General features: G+C 35.4%; 1 protein-coding gene and 1 long non-coding RNA gene across 16 annotated transcripts in view; one reads left to right on the top strand and one right to left on the bottom strand.

Annotated features, from left to right (window-relative positions):
- Myo9a (myosin IXA) overlaps positions 1-15,591 on the bottom strand; it is a 187,762-nt gene that overhangs the window by 33,146 nt on the left and 139,025 nt on the right. For all 11 annotated transcript variants that reach the window (XM_085689177.2, XM_085689184.2, XM_085689176.2 and 8 more), the window contains 6 exons: positions 11,732-11,844; positions 8,035-8,177; positions 6,225-6,448; positions 5,704-5,820; positions 4,964-5,152; positions 2,893-2,940 (listed from right to left, as the gene is read on the bottom strand). In XM_085689177.2, the coding sequence (XP_085545303.2) occupies positions 2,893-2,940; positions 4,964-5,152; positions 5,704-5,820; positions 6,225-6,448; positions 8,035-8,177; positions 11,732-11,844 (834 nt within the window). The remainder of the gene's footprint in view (positions 1-2,892; positions 2,941-4,963; positions 5,153-5,703; positions 5,821-6,224; positions 6,449-8,034; positions 8,178-11,731; positions 11,845-15,591) is intronic.
- The window catches only part of LOC125393359 (uncharacterized), a 122,870-nt gene that overhangs the window by 53,303 nt on the left and 53,976 nt on the right, over positions 1-15,591 (top strand). For all 5 annotated transcript variants that reach the window (XR_007229788.3, XR_015001740.2, XR_015001741.2 and 2 more), the window contains exon 2: positions 10,459-10,576. This is a non-coding gene — a long non-coding RNA (uncharacterized LOC125393359). The remainder of the gene's footprint in view (positions 1-10,458; positions 10,577-15,591) is intronic.

Here is a 15,591-nt window from a genome sequence, read left to right as displayed (position 1 = left end):
ATACCTCCAGCATTGCTCTTTCTTCTTAGGATTGCTCTGGCTTTCAGGGTATTTTGTGCTTCCATCCAAATTTTAGGAACTGCACTGAATCTGTAGATAGTTTTTGGTATTAGTATTAAATATTAACTCTGTCAATCCATGAGCATGGACATTTTTTCCATGTTCTAGTATCTTCTTCCTTGATAAGGGCTTTTCTTTTTTAAGCTATTATGAATGGGATTTTTTTTTCCTTAGCAAGTTCATTACTGGTAATAAAAAGCTATTTTATGTTAATGTTATACTGTCACATTGGTGTTGGAGAATTGTCTGTATTCTGTCAATCATATTTTAATAAAATGCTGATTGGCCAGGCAGGCAGAATAGGTGGGAAAGCCAGACAGGAAGTAGGGGTGGAGCAAAGAGACTGGGAGTATTCTGGAAGCAGAAACTTCCTCAGCCACTCCTGCGCAGACCACCGAAGAGGCAACATGTAAGCTGTCACACTGAGAAAGGTACTGAGCCCGTGTGGCTAACATAGATCAGAATAATGGGTTAAGATAAGTCATAAGAACTAATAAGTAGCCTGACCTAATGGACCAATCAGTTTATAGCCTTATGGAGTCCTGTGTGTGATTTTTCCTTGGGGTATGCCGGCTGTGGGGTACTGGGCGGGACAGAAACCCCAACAAGCCGGCCCTCATGTTACATCACATTGCATAAAGTGTTTACTACATGTAATAGGCTTATGGTAGTCTTTAGGGTTTTGTGAGTATAGAACCATTTGTAAATCGGGATAATTTGACTTCTTTTTTATTTCTTTTATTCTTGTCTGATGGCTCTAGCTATGATTTTGAATATTACAGGAAATAAGAGTAGAGAAAAGACATGACTGTTTTGTTCCTGAGTTTAGAGGACATGCTTTCAGGTTTTCCCCTACTTCATATAATGTTGGCTCTGGACTTATCATATATTCCATTTATTATAATGGATGTATCTTCTATTCCCAGTTTCTTCATGGTTTTTATCATGAAGGAATGTTGAACTTTGGTAAAGACCTTTTCCGTATCTATTGATATAATTATGTAATCTGGATCCTTAAATGTATTTATGAGCTTTATTATATTTATTGACTTGCATATGTCAAATCATCCTTACATTCCTGGGATGAAAGAAACTTGGTCATGGTACATGCATGGTCTTTGTCTTAATTAGGATTTCTATTGCTGTGATAAGACACAATTATCATGGCAACTCTTAAAAAGAAAAAACTTTTAACTGGGTGGCTCACTTATATCATCATTGTAGGAAGCAAGGCAACATACAGACGGATCTGGTGCTGGAGAAGTAGCTGAGAGTCTATACTTTGACTCACAGGCAACAGGAAGTGGTCTGTCTCACTGGGCATGGCTTAAGCATATATAAGGCCTCAAAGCCCTCTTCCACAGTGACACACTTCCTCCAACAAGACCATACCCATTCCAACAAGGCCACACCACCTAGTAGTGCCACTCCCGTTGGGGGCCATTTTTTTTTTTCAAACTACCACAGTCTTTTTACTAAGTTCATGAATTCTCTTTGCAAATGTTTTATTGAGAGTTTTTGTGTCTGCATTCATAAAGAACACTGACTGATGTACAATTTTCTTTGTGTTGTATCCTTATCTGGCTTTAGTGCAAGGTGAGGATGATTTCAAAGGTTTGGTGGAATTAAGCAGTATGTCCATTGCTCTTCAATTTTACTTTATTGGAAGATTAAGATTTTTTCTTAAATTTGGTAGAGAGTAGCTTACAACACACACACACACACACACACACACACACACACATTTGTTTTTCTGCTGATTCTCATTCTGATCAGTGTGATTTGGAATCTCTGAGTAATTACAACTTACTTCTTTCCTGGTGGCTAAGGATGTTAATGCTTTTAAAAATATTTATTGCCCATTTGTATTTTTTTTTCTTTTGAGAACTCTATGTTCAATACTTCGAACCATTTTATTTTTTTTGAACTGGGTTGTTTTTCTTGATATAAAGAAACCTTTTAATTTCACAAGTCCCATCTGTCAATTGTTAATCATTTTTCTATCCACATGCCCACCATCTTGAAGTGTTTTGTTGTCTCAACCTTTTTCTCTAGCAGTTTCAGGCCTAATGCTAAGGTCTTTGATTCATTTGGAGTTGATGAAGACTGACAGATAAGAATACAGTTTCATTCTTTTACATTCTTGCTAGCTTTCACAGCACCAATCTAATATATTAAGGTTATAACCCAATAAAGCAAACCAACTTAAAAAATGCTGAATAAATAACTGAACAATGAAATACAAATGACTAGCAGACATGTGAAAAGATGTTTAACACCATTAGCCATGCCATGAGGGAAATGCAAATTAAACCACAAACTAACCCAAATGTCTATGAAACGGTAAATAAAATGTAAACAAAATAAAAAGGTTAGGGCTATAAATCAGTGGTAGAATAACTACCTAGCATGCCAAAAGTCCTCAGCACAACCTCCCATAAAGTGATATGTCTATAATGCAATTCTATTGAATACTCAATGTAGCTGACTACGATAAAATAACAAGGATGAATCTCAAGAATGCCATGTACAAAAGCCAGGAATTGTACAATTCCACTTTCATGAGATGGCTAGAGAGTTAAGTTAAATAGTAACCAAGTTAGAAAACAGTTAATTACACAAGAAAATATTCCAAATTTTCTTTCATTTTAGAAAACCAGTACGAAAAGTGGTGTTCTTGGGATTTCAGGTCCATTATTATTCTAACTTTTTTAAAGGCATGTGAGTACATCCTAGGGATCTGGTAAACCTGTTCACAGGAATTCAAGATCTGCATCAAGCTACTGAGCTGGAAAATATTATTTCTTATAATATACCAAGAATGTAACTTACCAAATCAGTTTCTTTTTTCCTTCTTTTCTTTCTTTCTGTTTTAGGCACCTGGCAGGGGACAAGTAGAAACATAAACTGAAAATGACAAAAAACTAACATACTCTCTTCTTTGCACATGTTTGAACAGCTTCTACAAATAATAAACAGTTCTTTATTCTTCAAGAGGAACTGTGCAAAGCTAAACCAAATTTGAGAAAATATTTAAGTTTGGTAAAATGAAGTGCTAACAAAATCAGACGAATGGAAGAACTCTTTAGAAACTGATCTTTTTTTAAATATCAGCTCTATCTAAAAGACACACCATTATTAGACATTTTATTCACTAGTCAAATGACCAACTATAAAGGTTTTGCCATCTACAATGGACATAAATATAAAAGGGGCCATATGAAGTATGGAAAAGCTCTGTAGACAGAGGACCTTTCCTGATAACACAGAACAAAAGAGCTTAAATCTACACTTTAATAACCACCAACTTACAAAGTAGTTTATAAACCTGTAAGAATCTTCTGCATTATAAGCCTAACATCAACAACACAAAATCTAGGATTTCTAGAGCTTATTTATATCTAGATTACCTTAAAATGATTTAAAATGGCTTAAAAATTTAATCCATAAGCTAAAAGAAGTAAAAATAAAATGAAGTACAATCAACACAAAGACTAATGACATTCCTGAACAAATAATTTACATCTGTTATAATGAAATGCACTGATAACCTTATTTAGACAACTATCTCTTTATTTAAAACACACACACATTTTTTAAAGATTTTTTTAAATTAGAATTTCTCTGTAAAACTGGCTGTCTTTGACTACTCCATCCTCCTGTCTTAAGTCTCCAGAGTGATGGGATTACAAGTATGTGTTATCACACTCAAAGAGTATATGGTTTTTTCCAGGCTGGCCTCAGACTCACTGTGAAGCTAAGGGTGACCATGAATTGATCCTTCTGCCTCTACTTTCAGAGTGCTGGGATTAGAGATATGTACCTCTGCACCTTGTTTTATATGGTACTGAAGCTCTGTGTTTTATGCATACTTGGCAGCACTCTAACAATTGAGCTATGTTCTTAACTCCTATCCAACTATCTCTTTTGTAACAGAGATTACAAAGTACTTGCTAACTCTAAAGCAAGATTTAATTAAAATTATTTTAATAATTTTTTATTTTATAATTTTATAAAAAAAATAATTATTGTTTAATTAAAATATCAAGCAGTAACTAACAGGACCAAAAAGTAAAACTTAATATTACTACTAACAGGACCAAAAGGTAAAATTTAATATTACTACTAACAGGACCAAAAAGTAAAACTTAATATTACTGATGTTTAGATTTCCCAAAAATACACATTTTTTTCTAAAAACTTTTTCAAGAGAGATCTAATTTGTAGGTTCTTAGGTAAAAGCTAAGTGATACACATAATTCATTTCACCCGTATTTTTCAGAAATCAATTCATGTATTAATCTTCATTAGAGCTGAAAGTATAATATTGGCACACTATTATAATTAGAAGGATATGTTTAAGGAAACAAGTTCAAAAAATATATGGCAAACTTAGAACAGTTTGGAGGATCTGAAGAAAGGATACATTGCCATGTTCTCTGTAATATTTTGTTGAAATACATTATTTTTACTGTTACTCATAGTCCAGGGTGCTATTGAACTGTGACTCTCCTGCCTCATCCTCTTCGGTATTTGACTACTGGCATGTGCCACCATGAACAGTGTAATCAAAATACATTGCATAGATGTAGGAAAACCATAATGAAACCTATCTTTTTTTTTTTTTTTTTTTTTTTTTTGGTTTTTTGAGATAGGGTTTTTCTGTGGCTTTGGAGCCTTTCTGGAACTATTTCTTGTAGACCAGGCTGGCCTCGAACTCACAGAAATCCTCCTCTCTCTGCCTCCCAAGTGCTGGGATTAAAGGTATGTGCCACCACCACCCGGCAAAACCTACCATTTTACACAAATAATATACACTAATATTAATTTTAAAATGTTTCCTAGACAGGTTCCTTATAACAAAATTTATAATTTAATGGAAACCAAACTGTAACTCATTTACCTTTGAAGCTGTGCTATCCAGAGTCTTGAATTCATTCATGTATTCATCTAAAAACACCTTGAATGTGTTAACCCAAACTCTCACTGGAGACTCATTCCAATCACGTTGTTCAAGCCTCATGGTCTTTTCCAGAATCTGTTCAAACAGTGCGTACAGGTCTTTGTATCGTATGCTCTTCCCATCATCCATCTAATGCGAAAAAAAAAAGTTTTATAAAGACATTTTTTTAAAAAATAATTTATTTATTTTATGTATGTTGGTGTTTTGTCTGCATGTATGTCTGTGTGAGGGTGTCAGATTCCCTGAAACAGAAGTTATAGACAGTTGTGAACTGCCATGTGGGTGCTGGGAACTGAACTCAGGTCCTCTGGAAGAGTAGTTAATGCTCTTAACCCCTGTGCCATCTCTCCAGCCCCTATAAAGACATTCTTAAAGACTGATTCAACTTGTACTGCGGGATAGGTTAGGAGCTTGACATAGTTTATAATGAGCCAGCTCAAGATGCTATGTAGTGTTTGCAAAGACTCACTATAGTATAAAATGTAGGCAATATAAACGACTAAGTATGAGTAAAAGATCGAACAGTTAAACTAATACAGTAATTATGCAAGTCCTAACAGTTGAAGTAACATAGTAATTGAGCAAGTTCTAAGAATTGCACCCTTGAGTCTGACTTTATAGCGGATTAAAATTCAGGCTATGCCAAACTGTGAATATCTCCTAACATGGTCTTAGCTTACCGCCAATGCAGATGAGTAAGAGCTGAAGATATTCTGCCGAAATTCTTTCAGGGCTTTTTTAAATACAACATCCACTAATGTATCCTTCTTGCTGTCTTCATTATCTAGGTCATTCATCTAGGGACCAGTCACAGAAAAATTAACAACTCATCCAAAAGATATAAATGTAATAGTTGAAATGTCTCTTAAGCAATTACTCTTCTAAAATTACAAGCCACTGGCCATCACAGAACTTAAGGACAGTATACCAGATCACATAGGTTCCCTTCTAACATGTTGATTCTATAGTTCTTTTACACAACTACAAATATGCAATAAGCTTCATCTTCATATATGACAATTATGAAATCACAATGGAGACTAAAACTTTAAATCCTGTCTGTGTATTTCCTATTATCTAAACCTCAATGCCTGAGTTATTAAAGAAATTTTAACCCGTCTTTTCACAACAACATATCCTGTATACACAAGTATTCTTAAGTCAAATCTGCTCGAAGGCTAACTCAGCAAGCAAAGTGTACCTTTTTCAGAAGAAATTCATCCATACTTTTTAAATCACTGGCACTTGTTATGATTTGGACAGAGTCATTTTGCCAATGCATAGAATCCAAGGCCACGTTGCTGATTTTCACACCTCTTTTGCGCTTTGCTTTTGGAGAAGGCTCCTTATTCTCTTTGAACTCTTTTCGGCAACTCCCAGGCAGTTCTGGGCTCAAAGGAGGTGTTGGGTGATACTGAGTTAATTCTACAATTCAAAACAGGTTAAGTAAAAAGATATAGTTAGTTAAAAAAAAAAAATTGAACATCTTCATCCTTACTGTAAAAACACTTAGTACCAAAGATGAATAAAAAGAATATGCAACAAACTAGCATATTAAATGCTGCTCATCCAGTTGTAACTTTGTTATACTTGTTTGAAGGAGCATCCAGTTAAATGTAAGTCTAACCAACTAACAAGGAGAATTTGATAATTATAACTTTTATTACAGTCTAAATTCATGAACCCATCAACAATACTGCCTGTTAATAGTTAACAACTTGTTAGAGAATCAAGTAGTAGCTTATCTGGCTTGCTTTGCTCTTATATAAATGACATCTGCTTATAATGTATATTTTTAGTTAATAAGCCTTATCACTCCTCTTGAAAGGAATTATATTAGAATATAATAACTGAAAATGATAAGTTTATAATGATATTAAGAAAATGAACACTTGAGTAATGCAACGGGGGCAATGAAGTTTTCCCAAACAGAGTCAGGATTAGAAAAACCACAGAATTTGGCTGTCCTGGAGCTCTCTCTGTAGAACAGGCTGAAGATCCTTCATTTTAAGAATTGATTTGGTAAGGTATTTTGCCATAGCAATGAGTAAGGTAACTAACATGGTAAATATCTGACAGGTATTACAATGGCTAAGAATGGGAACTCTGTGCCAAGCTGGAGTCAGGACTGTCTCAAATTCAAGGCCACCTAGGTTACAGTGTAAGACTTCTTTTTTTAAAAAAAAAAATGTGATTCTTTCTGAGTGTGGTAGTGCATTCCTTTAATCCCAGCATCCAAAAGAGGAAGAGGAAGATCTCTGTTGAGTTCAAAACCATCCTGATCTATATAGTTCTAATCTATATAGTCAAAGCTACAGAGAGAAATTATCCTAAAAACAAAACAAAAAACCACAAGAAAAACAAAACAATAGCAACAACAACAACAAAAGCAATAATTCTAGAGTTCGAATGCTTTGACTCAAATCCAAATCGTCTCATTTCAATATGTGTAAATAGATAACAACTTGTACTTTGGTGTTCACAACTACAAACCAAGAATAATAAGCATAGCAAAACCAGAAAAACTATTCTGAAAAATCAATAGATTTAATATATATAACACATTTATTATGGTTTTACATAGCACTCAATGGGTGCTGTGAGCTAATGCTATGAATTACTAAGGGTATTCTGTATTTATGATATAAGTGAATCTAGGTTAAATCTTTACAATTTAGAAAACAATGATTAGGGCTGGGGATGCAGCTCATCGGCATGCACAAGGCTGTGGGTTCAAACCCCAGCATTACCAAAAAAAGAAAACAAAGGCTAGTCCAAGACTCATCATCACTGAAGTGGTTTGCTTCACTGTTCTAAACCAGGTATTCTTGGAGCTTCTCATACAAGTAGAGTATGCCTTGCTTTACTAAGAAAGGAAGCATTTGCCAACACTAGTCCTATCTCATTAAAATATCATTCCAAGAAGATTGTCGTTATGAAGAAAAAGGCACAGCACACTTTCAGAATGAGTAACAGAAATTAAAGAAGCTCCATTCTTTGTCCATTTTTACCATCTGAAAAGGGATTAGCCGATGTCCCATCTGAGCCAGGAAAGAATGACGAGACCTCTGACTGGGGAGCAGGTTTTACTCTAGTAGTCTTCTTCTCTCCTTGTTTACCTTTGGCCCAGAATCTCATCTTCGCTCTCTGGGGTCTGTTTTTAAAGCAAAATAAAGGTAAGACAGAAATCAGATGTTCCAGTAATATTCAGGTATCCTCTTAAGCTTTATATACTTTTCCTATGTAGTAATCTATTTTAATTTTGGTGTGTATTTGGGAGAGCAGTACAAGGTATCAAACTCCTGGTTGGACATATGCTAGGCAACACTACTACTGAGCCACACATCCCAATTCCTCATCTTGAATATAAAATACAAAAACCTGACAAATTAAATAATTTGATAGGCCAGGCGGTGGTGGCAAAAGCCTTTAATCCCAGCACTCAGGAGGCAGAGGCAGGAGGATCTTTGTGAGTTCGAGGCCAATCTGATCTACAAGAGCTAGTTCCAGGACAGGCTCCAAACCTACAGAGAAACCCTGTCTCGAAAAACAAAACAAAAACAAAAAATCATTTGATAGGGGCTGGAGAAATGGCTCGGCGGTTAAGAGTACTGACTGTTCTTCCAGAGGACCCGGGTTCAATTCCCAGCACCCACATGGCAGCTCACAACTGTCTGAAAATCCAGTTCCAGGGGATCTGACACCTTCACACCAATGCACATAAAATAAAAAAGATAAATAAATCATAAGAAAGAAGATGAGGCGAATTCAACATGGCCCTCCTAGAGCCATAAAAAAGAATCATTTGATAAAATAAATGTCTCAAAACAGTGAAACTAGGATTTCAGCTTAAGCTTCTTGATATCAAACTTCATCTTTTCATTGTTATATCTCATATGAAGCTTACAAAAAAGAAAACACATTTAAAGAAATAACTAACAACTCTAAAAAAAAAGTTCCTTTATATCGTTAGCAATTTCTTTCTAATCTTTGTCCATATGTATCTTAATTTTTACTCACTAAAATCATGATTTCAAAGTAGTTTTAAATCTGTCTGCTCCCTAGTACACTATGAAAGTTTTAATGATTCTATTTACATTGAGGTGTCTGCTATAATTAACCACAGACACTACTCATTTGAAAATTTGCTAAGGGCATAGTGCAGAGTGCTTATATAGTTATTACTTTAATTACATTTCAGGTTGCACATCAATAACTTAAAAAATATAATCTAAATCCTAACTGCTCTAAAATAAAAAAACTTTTGAGTGTTGATATGAGGGCAGAAGTGAAGAACTCATTTTGACAGCATCTCACAAGATGCCCTGGCTGACCTTAAACTCTATAGCTCAGACAAGCCTTGAACTTGTGTTCATCCTGCCTCACCTTCAAGAAACTAGGGTTAAAGGTCTGTGCCACTAGGTTGGGAAGTTTGTTACACTATAATGCCTCTTTTTAGTGACAGATACCCTCTTTTTTTCATGTAAAACAATGAAATAATAATAGTTCATAAATACTGACACAACAAGTATTCTAATTTTGTACTGGGGGGGCTGATTAGTGTATTACTTTGTAAATGAACATATAGACTGAAGTTGAAAATTTTCAGCGCCTATGAGGTTAAAAAGCCTATATCTAATTTTCACAGTTAAAAAGATAAAAAGGCATTATTATTTGTATTTTACACCTGAGTAAATTTTAGGCTCAGAAAACCGATTGAGATAGAAGTTAAAACCAGATTTTTGCTGCCACCCTGTAAGGTGTGCCTTTCTCAGGTTTTCCTACTTGGTTAATATTTGCTTTTTCTCAACTATTAAGACATTTGTGTGTTTGATTTTTGTCTGTTTTGTTTCATCCTTTGTGGGTTAGGTTAAAGTAGGGCAAATAAAATGGAAATTAAATTTATATACTTAACTACCTTTAATTATATGTCCTTTAGTCTATTGTATCTTCTTTTTCAATTCTGATTTGTGGCATAATCTTTTTTATTTTAAGTTCCTTGTAAATTCCTCTACAGTCTATAAAAAGTGGTCTACAAAAACTTTTTTTTTCAAAAACATTTTTTAAACATACATGACATCTTCACTAAGGGCCCAAATGCTTATATAATATTTTTAAAGGTATTTATTTAAAAATAAAAATCCCATGAGCTCTCTCTTTGTGTGTGTGTTTGGGTGTATGCATCTACCTGTCCATGCCAATGAATATTCCTATGTGTACCAGAGGCCAAAGGAGGATTTCAGGTGTCTTGCTCTACATTTCTCTGTCTTATTCCTTGAACCTAGAGCCTAGTCTAGAGACTAGCAAGTCCCGGTGATGTTTCTATCTCTAATCTCTCCATAGTACAAGGCTACTGCTGTGACAATGATCAAGCACATATATATAAAGTGTATGAGTATTTTAAAGGCCTGCAATTTATGTATGTGTATTACCAGATTGTCTACTGTCCTTGGAGGCCAGAAGAGGGCAACTGATTCTCTGGAACTGAAGCAAAACAACTGTGGAACAGCGTTGTAGGCACTGAGAACTGAACACCAGTCCTTTGCAAAAGCAGTAAGTGCTAATAACTGCTAAGCCATCTCTTCAGCCCCAGACTTTTTTTTTCTTTTTTCTTTTTTTGGTAAGGTGTGTATTTTTGTTTATTTTTGAGACAGGATTTTTCTGTGCAGCTTTGGAGTCTGTCCCTGCACTTACTCTGTAGACCAGAACTCACAGAGATCTGCCTGCTTCTGCCTCCCAAGTGCTGGGATTAAAGGAGTACACCACCACCACTGCCCAGTATGGGTATATATTTTAATTCAAATCCTCATTCTTCCTGAGCGAACTTGTTGCAGCTTCACCTTAGCTCCCCATAAGCACTTTTACAGAGAAGAAAATTATTTTTTGAAAGTATTTTCCTAAAGCACTTAGTGCAGAATATATTACAAGTTCAAAGATAGAAGATAGCAATCTCATCCTATTTAATCTCTTTTCTTTTACAATATATTATTGTAAGTTATATAATGATTAAGAAATCTCCCCCAAAATACACTGCTACCCACACAAGATAAAGCTCAGTATATACTATTATGTACTTGGCAATGGAATTACTCATTTCCTAAAAATTAAAGTAAAAGCCTTTGGGCCATGGCAGCCATATTCCAGTGACACATCAAAATGACAAACACAGAGGGGAAGAGGAGCAGCACCTGCTCTGTGTTCTCTAGACCTTTCTTTAAAGAACATGGAGGGTAATAATGTAAACAACAAGGGAGTGAGCACTGTTCAAAAAGAAATGCCTTACAAGGTTGCCGTGGATCTAGCATGCCAAGGGCATCACTGTAAACAAGATAAGGGCTAGATTCTTGCAAAGAGAGTTGATATGAGGATTGAATCTACTAAGCACTCCTGAAAAAAGCTTCTTGAAACAGATGAAGGAAAATGATCAGGAAAAAAAAAAAAAAAGGAAGCCAACTGAAGCACCAGCCACCAGCCTGCTCTACTAAGAGAAATATAATGTCATAATGTATGAGAACTAACAGAAAGGTTAGTTCCTGGAGCCCATGTCCTATGAATTCATGGCTTAGTATACAAAGAGAAATAAAGGAACTAGATTGTAAATTGCTTCTTTTTAAAAAAAAGCAAATAGCTTTAATTAAAAACTCAGTATATAAATTATTAAATAAAATCATTGAAATTAGTTATTCCTATTATTTTTTATAAACATACCTTATGTCCAAATCTGAAGACTTCTGTCTTACTGCCAATTTTGTAATCTCTCCTTGAGACATAGCCTTATGGAGCTTTGATTGCTCATCAACTGAAGAAAATCGTTGTGATGTCTGTAGGAATTACACATGAGATAGACTTAAAGCCAAGTAAACACATAATAGTATGACTGAATTACAACTCAGCAAACCGTCAGTTCACATTTCCTGGCAATTTAGCAAGACTCTCATCTGATAAGTTAGGAAAATGGTCAAGACCATTCAAAGACAAATTTAAAAGAATATGAGGCTGAGAAAGAAGATAACACAGAATATTATTTTTCTACACCTCTTTTTATTTGTGGCTTAAGGGATCCTTTTTACAGGTTAGAGATTATTGTTACATCCATTCAAAGTTTAAAAAGCTAGGCTGGCCAGGCGGTGGTGGCGCACGCCTTTAATCCCAGCACTAGGAAGGAAGAGGCAGGTGGATCTCTGTGAGTTCGAGGCCAGCATGGTCTACGAGAGCTAGCTCCAGGACAGGTTCCAAAGCTACAGAGAAACTCTGTCTTGAAAAAACAAACAAACAAACGAACAAACAAAAAAAGCTAGGCCACACTGAATAAAAACCAAATGATCACCGATGTTCTAAATTATAAACAACTATGTTATCAAACAAGGACTTCAATTTCATTTAGCAATTAATGTACTCCTCTAAGGACAATTCAGTTCTGAGAATTCTTGTTACTTATTCAAGTAATATTCTTGTATTTCATCTGTTAAAATATCCCTTAGCCTTTTGATATGCTTGACTATGGCACAGAAACAGAAAATAACCAGAGTTGTTAAAGACAGATGTCTGTGGCTAATATAGAATGCAGTAAATCCGCATCTAAGGCATAAAAACAGACAGAAAATAGTTTTGAAGACAAGTGGTAAGAAACAAAAGAAGGTAACTTATACCTGCCTCCGCTTACTACCTCAGGGTATCACTACTAACCTCTGTGCTGTGACACAGAGAGGGAGACCCAGGGGAAATTTGCTAGACTCCTTTAGCTAACATATGAGGATAAACGTTCATGGCAACCAAAGTAACTAGTGAGCAAATAACAGAGATGAATAATAGAAGAAATCTAGAGATCTAGAAAAGGTTCCCTTTTCATTTTTGGATTAGTAATAACCAACACTATTATATGTGAAAACAACCCAAGACCAAGGATAGAAAAGCCTGAAATGATTAAAGATAAAGTTAGTAATGATGTCAGGGCTCAAGAGCCGGGAACTGAACTCTATGCTGCACAGGCTGCTAAGTACACAGATGAACGTGCCTCAGTAGTCAAGAATAATTACCCTCCAATGAGTACTGATTGGGTCTACTGATTTTGAAAGGCCTGAGAAAAAAAACCAAACAGTTTCCAGAACAAAGCTCTAGAACATTACCAGAAAACCATAGTATATAGAATACTAATTGGGAGAAAGATACTTCAACTAACCAGAAAAAAATTCAATTATAAAAAGAAATATAAAGAAGTAGGAATATATGATCCAGAACAAGAAAAATCAAGCCATTTACACTGACTGAAAAGCTTTTCAATTAGAAGGATATTAAAATAGCAATCATAATTGTACTCTACATGATGAAAAAGAGAAATGGAAAGCAAAAATTGATGTAAAAGAGTCAAAATTCCAGAGATGAAACATCAAGATCAGTTTTAAAAAAGATTTTTTTCCTGTCATATACTATGTAATGATATTTCTATGAAGTTCTAGAATAGTGAGTGGTTGTTTCTTGAGAGTAGTGTGAGCGCAACTTGAGTAGAAACATGAGAAAATTGTTAATATTACAGAAATCTTGACAATTGAATCATGTTTCATAGTTTTGTACATATCCCTCAAAAGAATAAACTGCCCAATGAAGATCTGTAAAGGTCTTTGTATGTACTAGACCTCATTCATGAATAATTTTAATAAATAATAGTAATAAATCAATTATCTAGTCAATAGCATCCAATCATACAATTTTAAAGATAAAAGATGTAGCACTTGATATGTGACTTAAAAGAATATATTCACTACCTATATAACTATGTTTCTCAAAAGAACTTTAAACTCAAATGTCAGTCTAACTCTAGAATTGCATGGGCATTTATCTCGGTGCGTGCACACGCGCACGCACGTGTGTGTGTGTATACATAATTTTTTTCTCGGAAAAATAATGTGTAGACTTTATTTTTGGTTCAAATTCATATATACTGCTAATCTACAAGTTTACTGTTTAGCCTTGCTTGGGATACAGAATATGCACGCTGGCATAGCTATAGAACAGAACTGAAGATGACTGGTTATAAGATGTAGACACTGAAAGAAAAGAGGAAAAAAAAGAAAAAAGAAATTATAGACTTGAGAGATCCTCAATCCATAAAGTGCTTTCCGAGCAAGCATGAGGACCTGAGCTCTAGCTCCAGAACCCAAACAACTGATGACGACGACGACGATGATGACACACCAGACAGAGTGGTGTACACTGGAAAGGGAGCAACTGGCTGATTGCTGGTGCTTGCTAGCCAGCAAGCCCCACAAATCAGTGAATTTCAACCCCAATTAAAGATCTCTCTCACAAAATTTAATGTAGACCACAACTGAAGATCAACACCTACAGTTAATGGTTATGCTCCACTCAAGGCACACAAGCACCAATGTGCGTGACACACGCAAACACCAAAGTACAGAGGGTACTTGGAAGGCTGAGACTTTGCTGTTTCTAAAGAAAGACGGCTATACGGCAATTCAGTAGTGGTATGGTGACTCTGCTCCATGGCTCTAGGAGGATCCAGAGAAACATGAATTTTGTGCTAGGAAATCAGACCAGAGCAGAGCAAAACTTTGAATATCAGGCCTTTTCTTCTAATATATGAATAATAAACCTAAATATTTTTCCTTCTCTGCAGAAGAAGAAAGAAGATAAGGTGGCCTAAAATGGTGGCATGAACTGAAAGAATTTAAACTGCCTAGAGATTTTTTTTTTATCAAGGTAGACTCTGATCCAACTGGGCCAATGACAGCTGATGTAGTAAATCCTTCTGAAGAGGTGGGCTCTACCACATTGGGGTCATCCTCTAAGGCCTCTTATATGAAAAACCACACCCACCAAGCCACTGTTGGTGCTAACCCTAGAAGATGCCTGTATACATACTTTTCAGTTGTTTTTTTGTGTGAGAGTGTTGGTTTGTGGGGTGAGTGCAGTGTCTGGGAATGTGTGAGATGCTCCTGGAGCTGGACTTACAATCAGTGGTGAGAGGCTTGACAAAGGTGTTGGGAACTGAATATAAGTTTCCTGCAAGAGCAATACAAGAACTACTAAGCCATCTTTCCAGCTGCATTATTTTGTTTTGTTTTCTCTGTGTAACAGTCTTGGCTGTCCTAGAACCAGCCCCGTTATTTTAAGTTAGGGACTCACTATGTACCCCTTGCTGGCATGGAACTTACTACATAAGTCAGACTGGTCTGGAACTCACAGAGATCCACCTGCTTCTGCTTCCTGAGTGCTAGAAGTAGAGCTGTGTGCCACTCCTGGTCCCCTCTTATATTTCTGATATCTGGTAAATGCTATTTTAAATAATGGCACAAGTTTACCATTGGAAAATTGTAGAACTGGAGAGAAAACTCAAGACAAAATGGCCTTACATTCCCAAATAAGTATAATTGCCAGAGGGTGAAAAAGTAATACTTTAAGATATTCAACCTATAAACTCATGTTGTTTAAATATATAGTGAATTCTCAAAAAACTATTAAAGTAGAACAAAAAATACATAAAACCTAGTAAACAACTGCAAATAAGAATGTACTCAAACTTCAAATTACCCAGACAGAAAAGTTGATAG

The sequence above is a fragment of the Myodes glareolus genome, chromosome 4 (genome assembly GCF_982192425.1).
Source record: "Myodes glareolus chromosome 4, mMyoGla1.1, whole genome shotgun sequence".
NCBI lineage: Eukaryota > Metazoa > Chordata > Mammalia > Rodentia > Cricetidae > Myodes > Myodes glareolus.
This window is presented reverse-complemented; position numbering and strand designations above follow the sequence as displayed.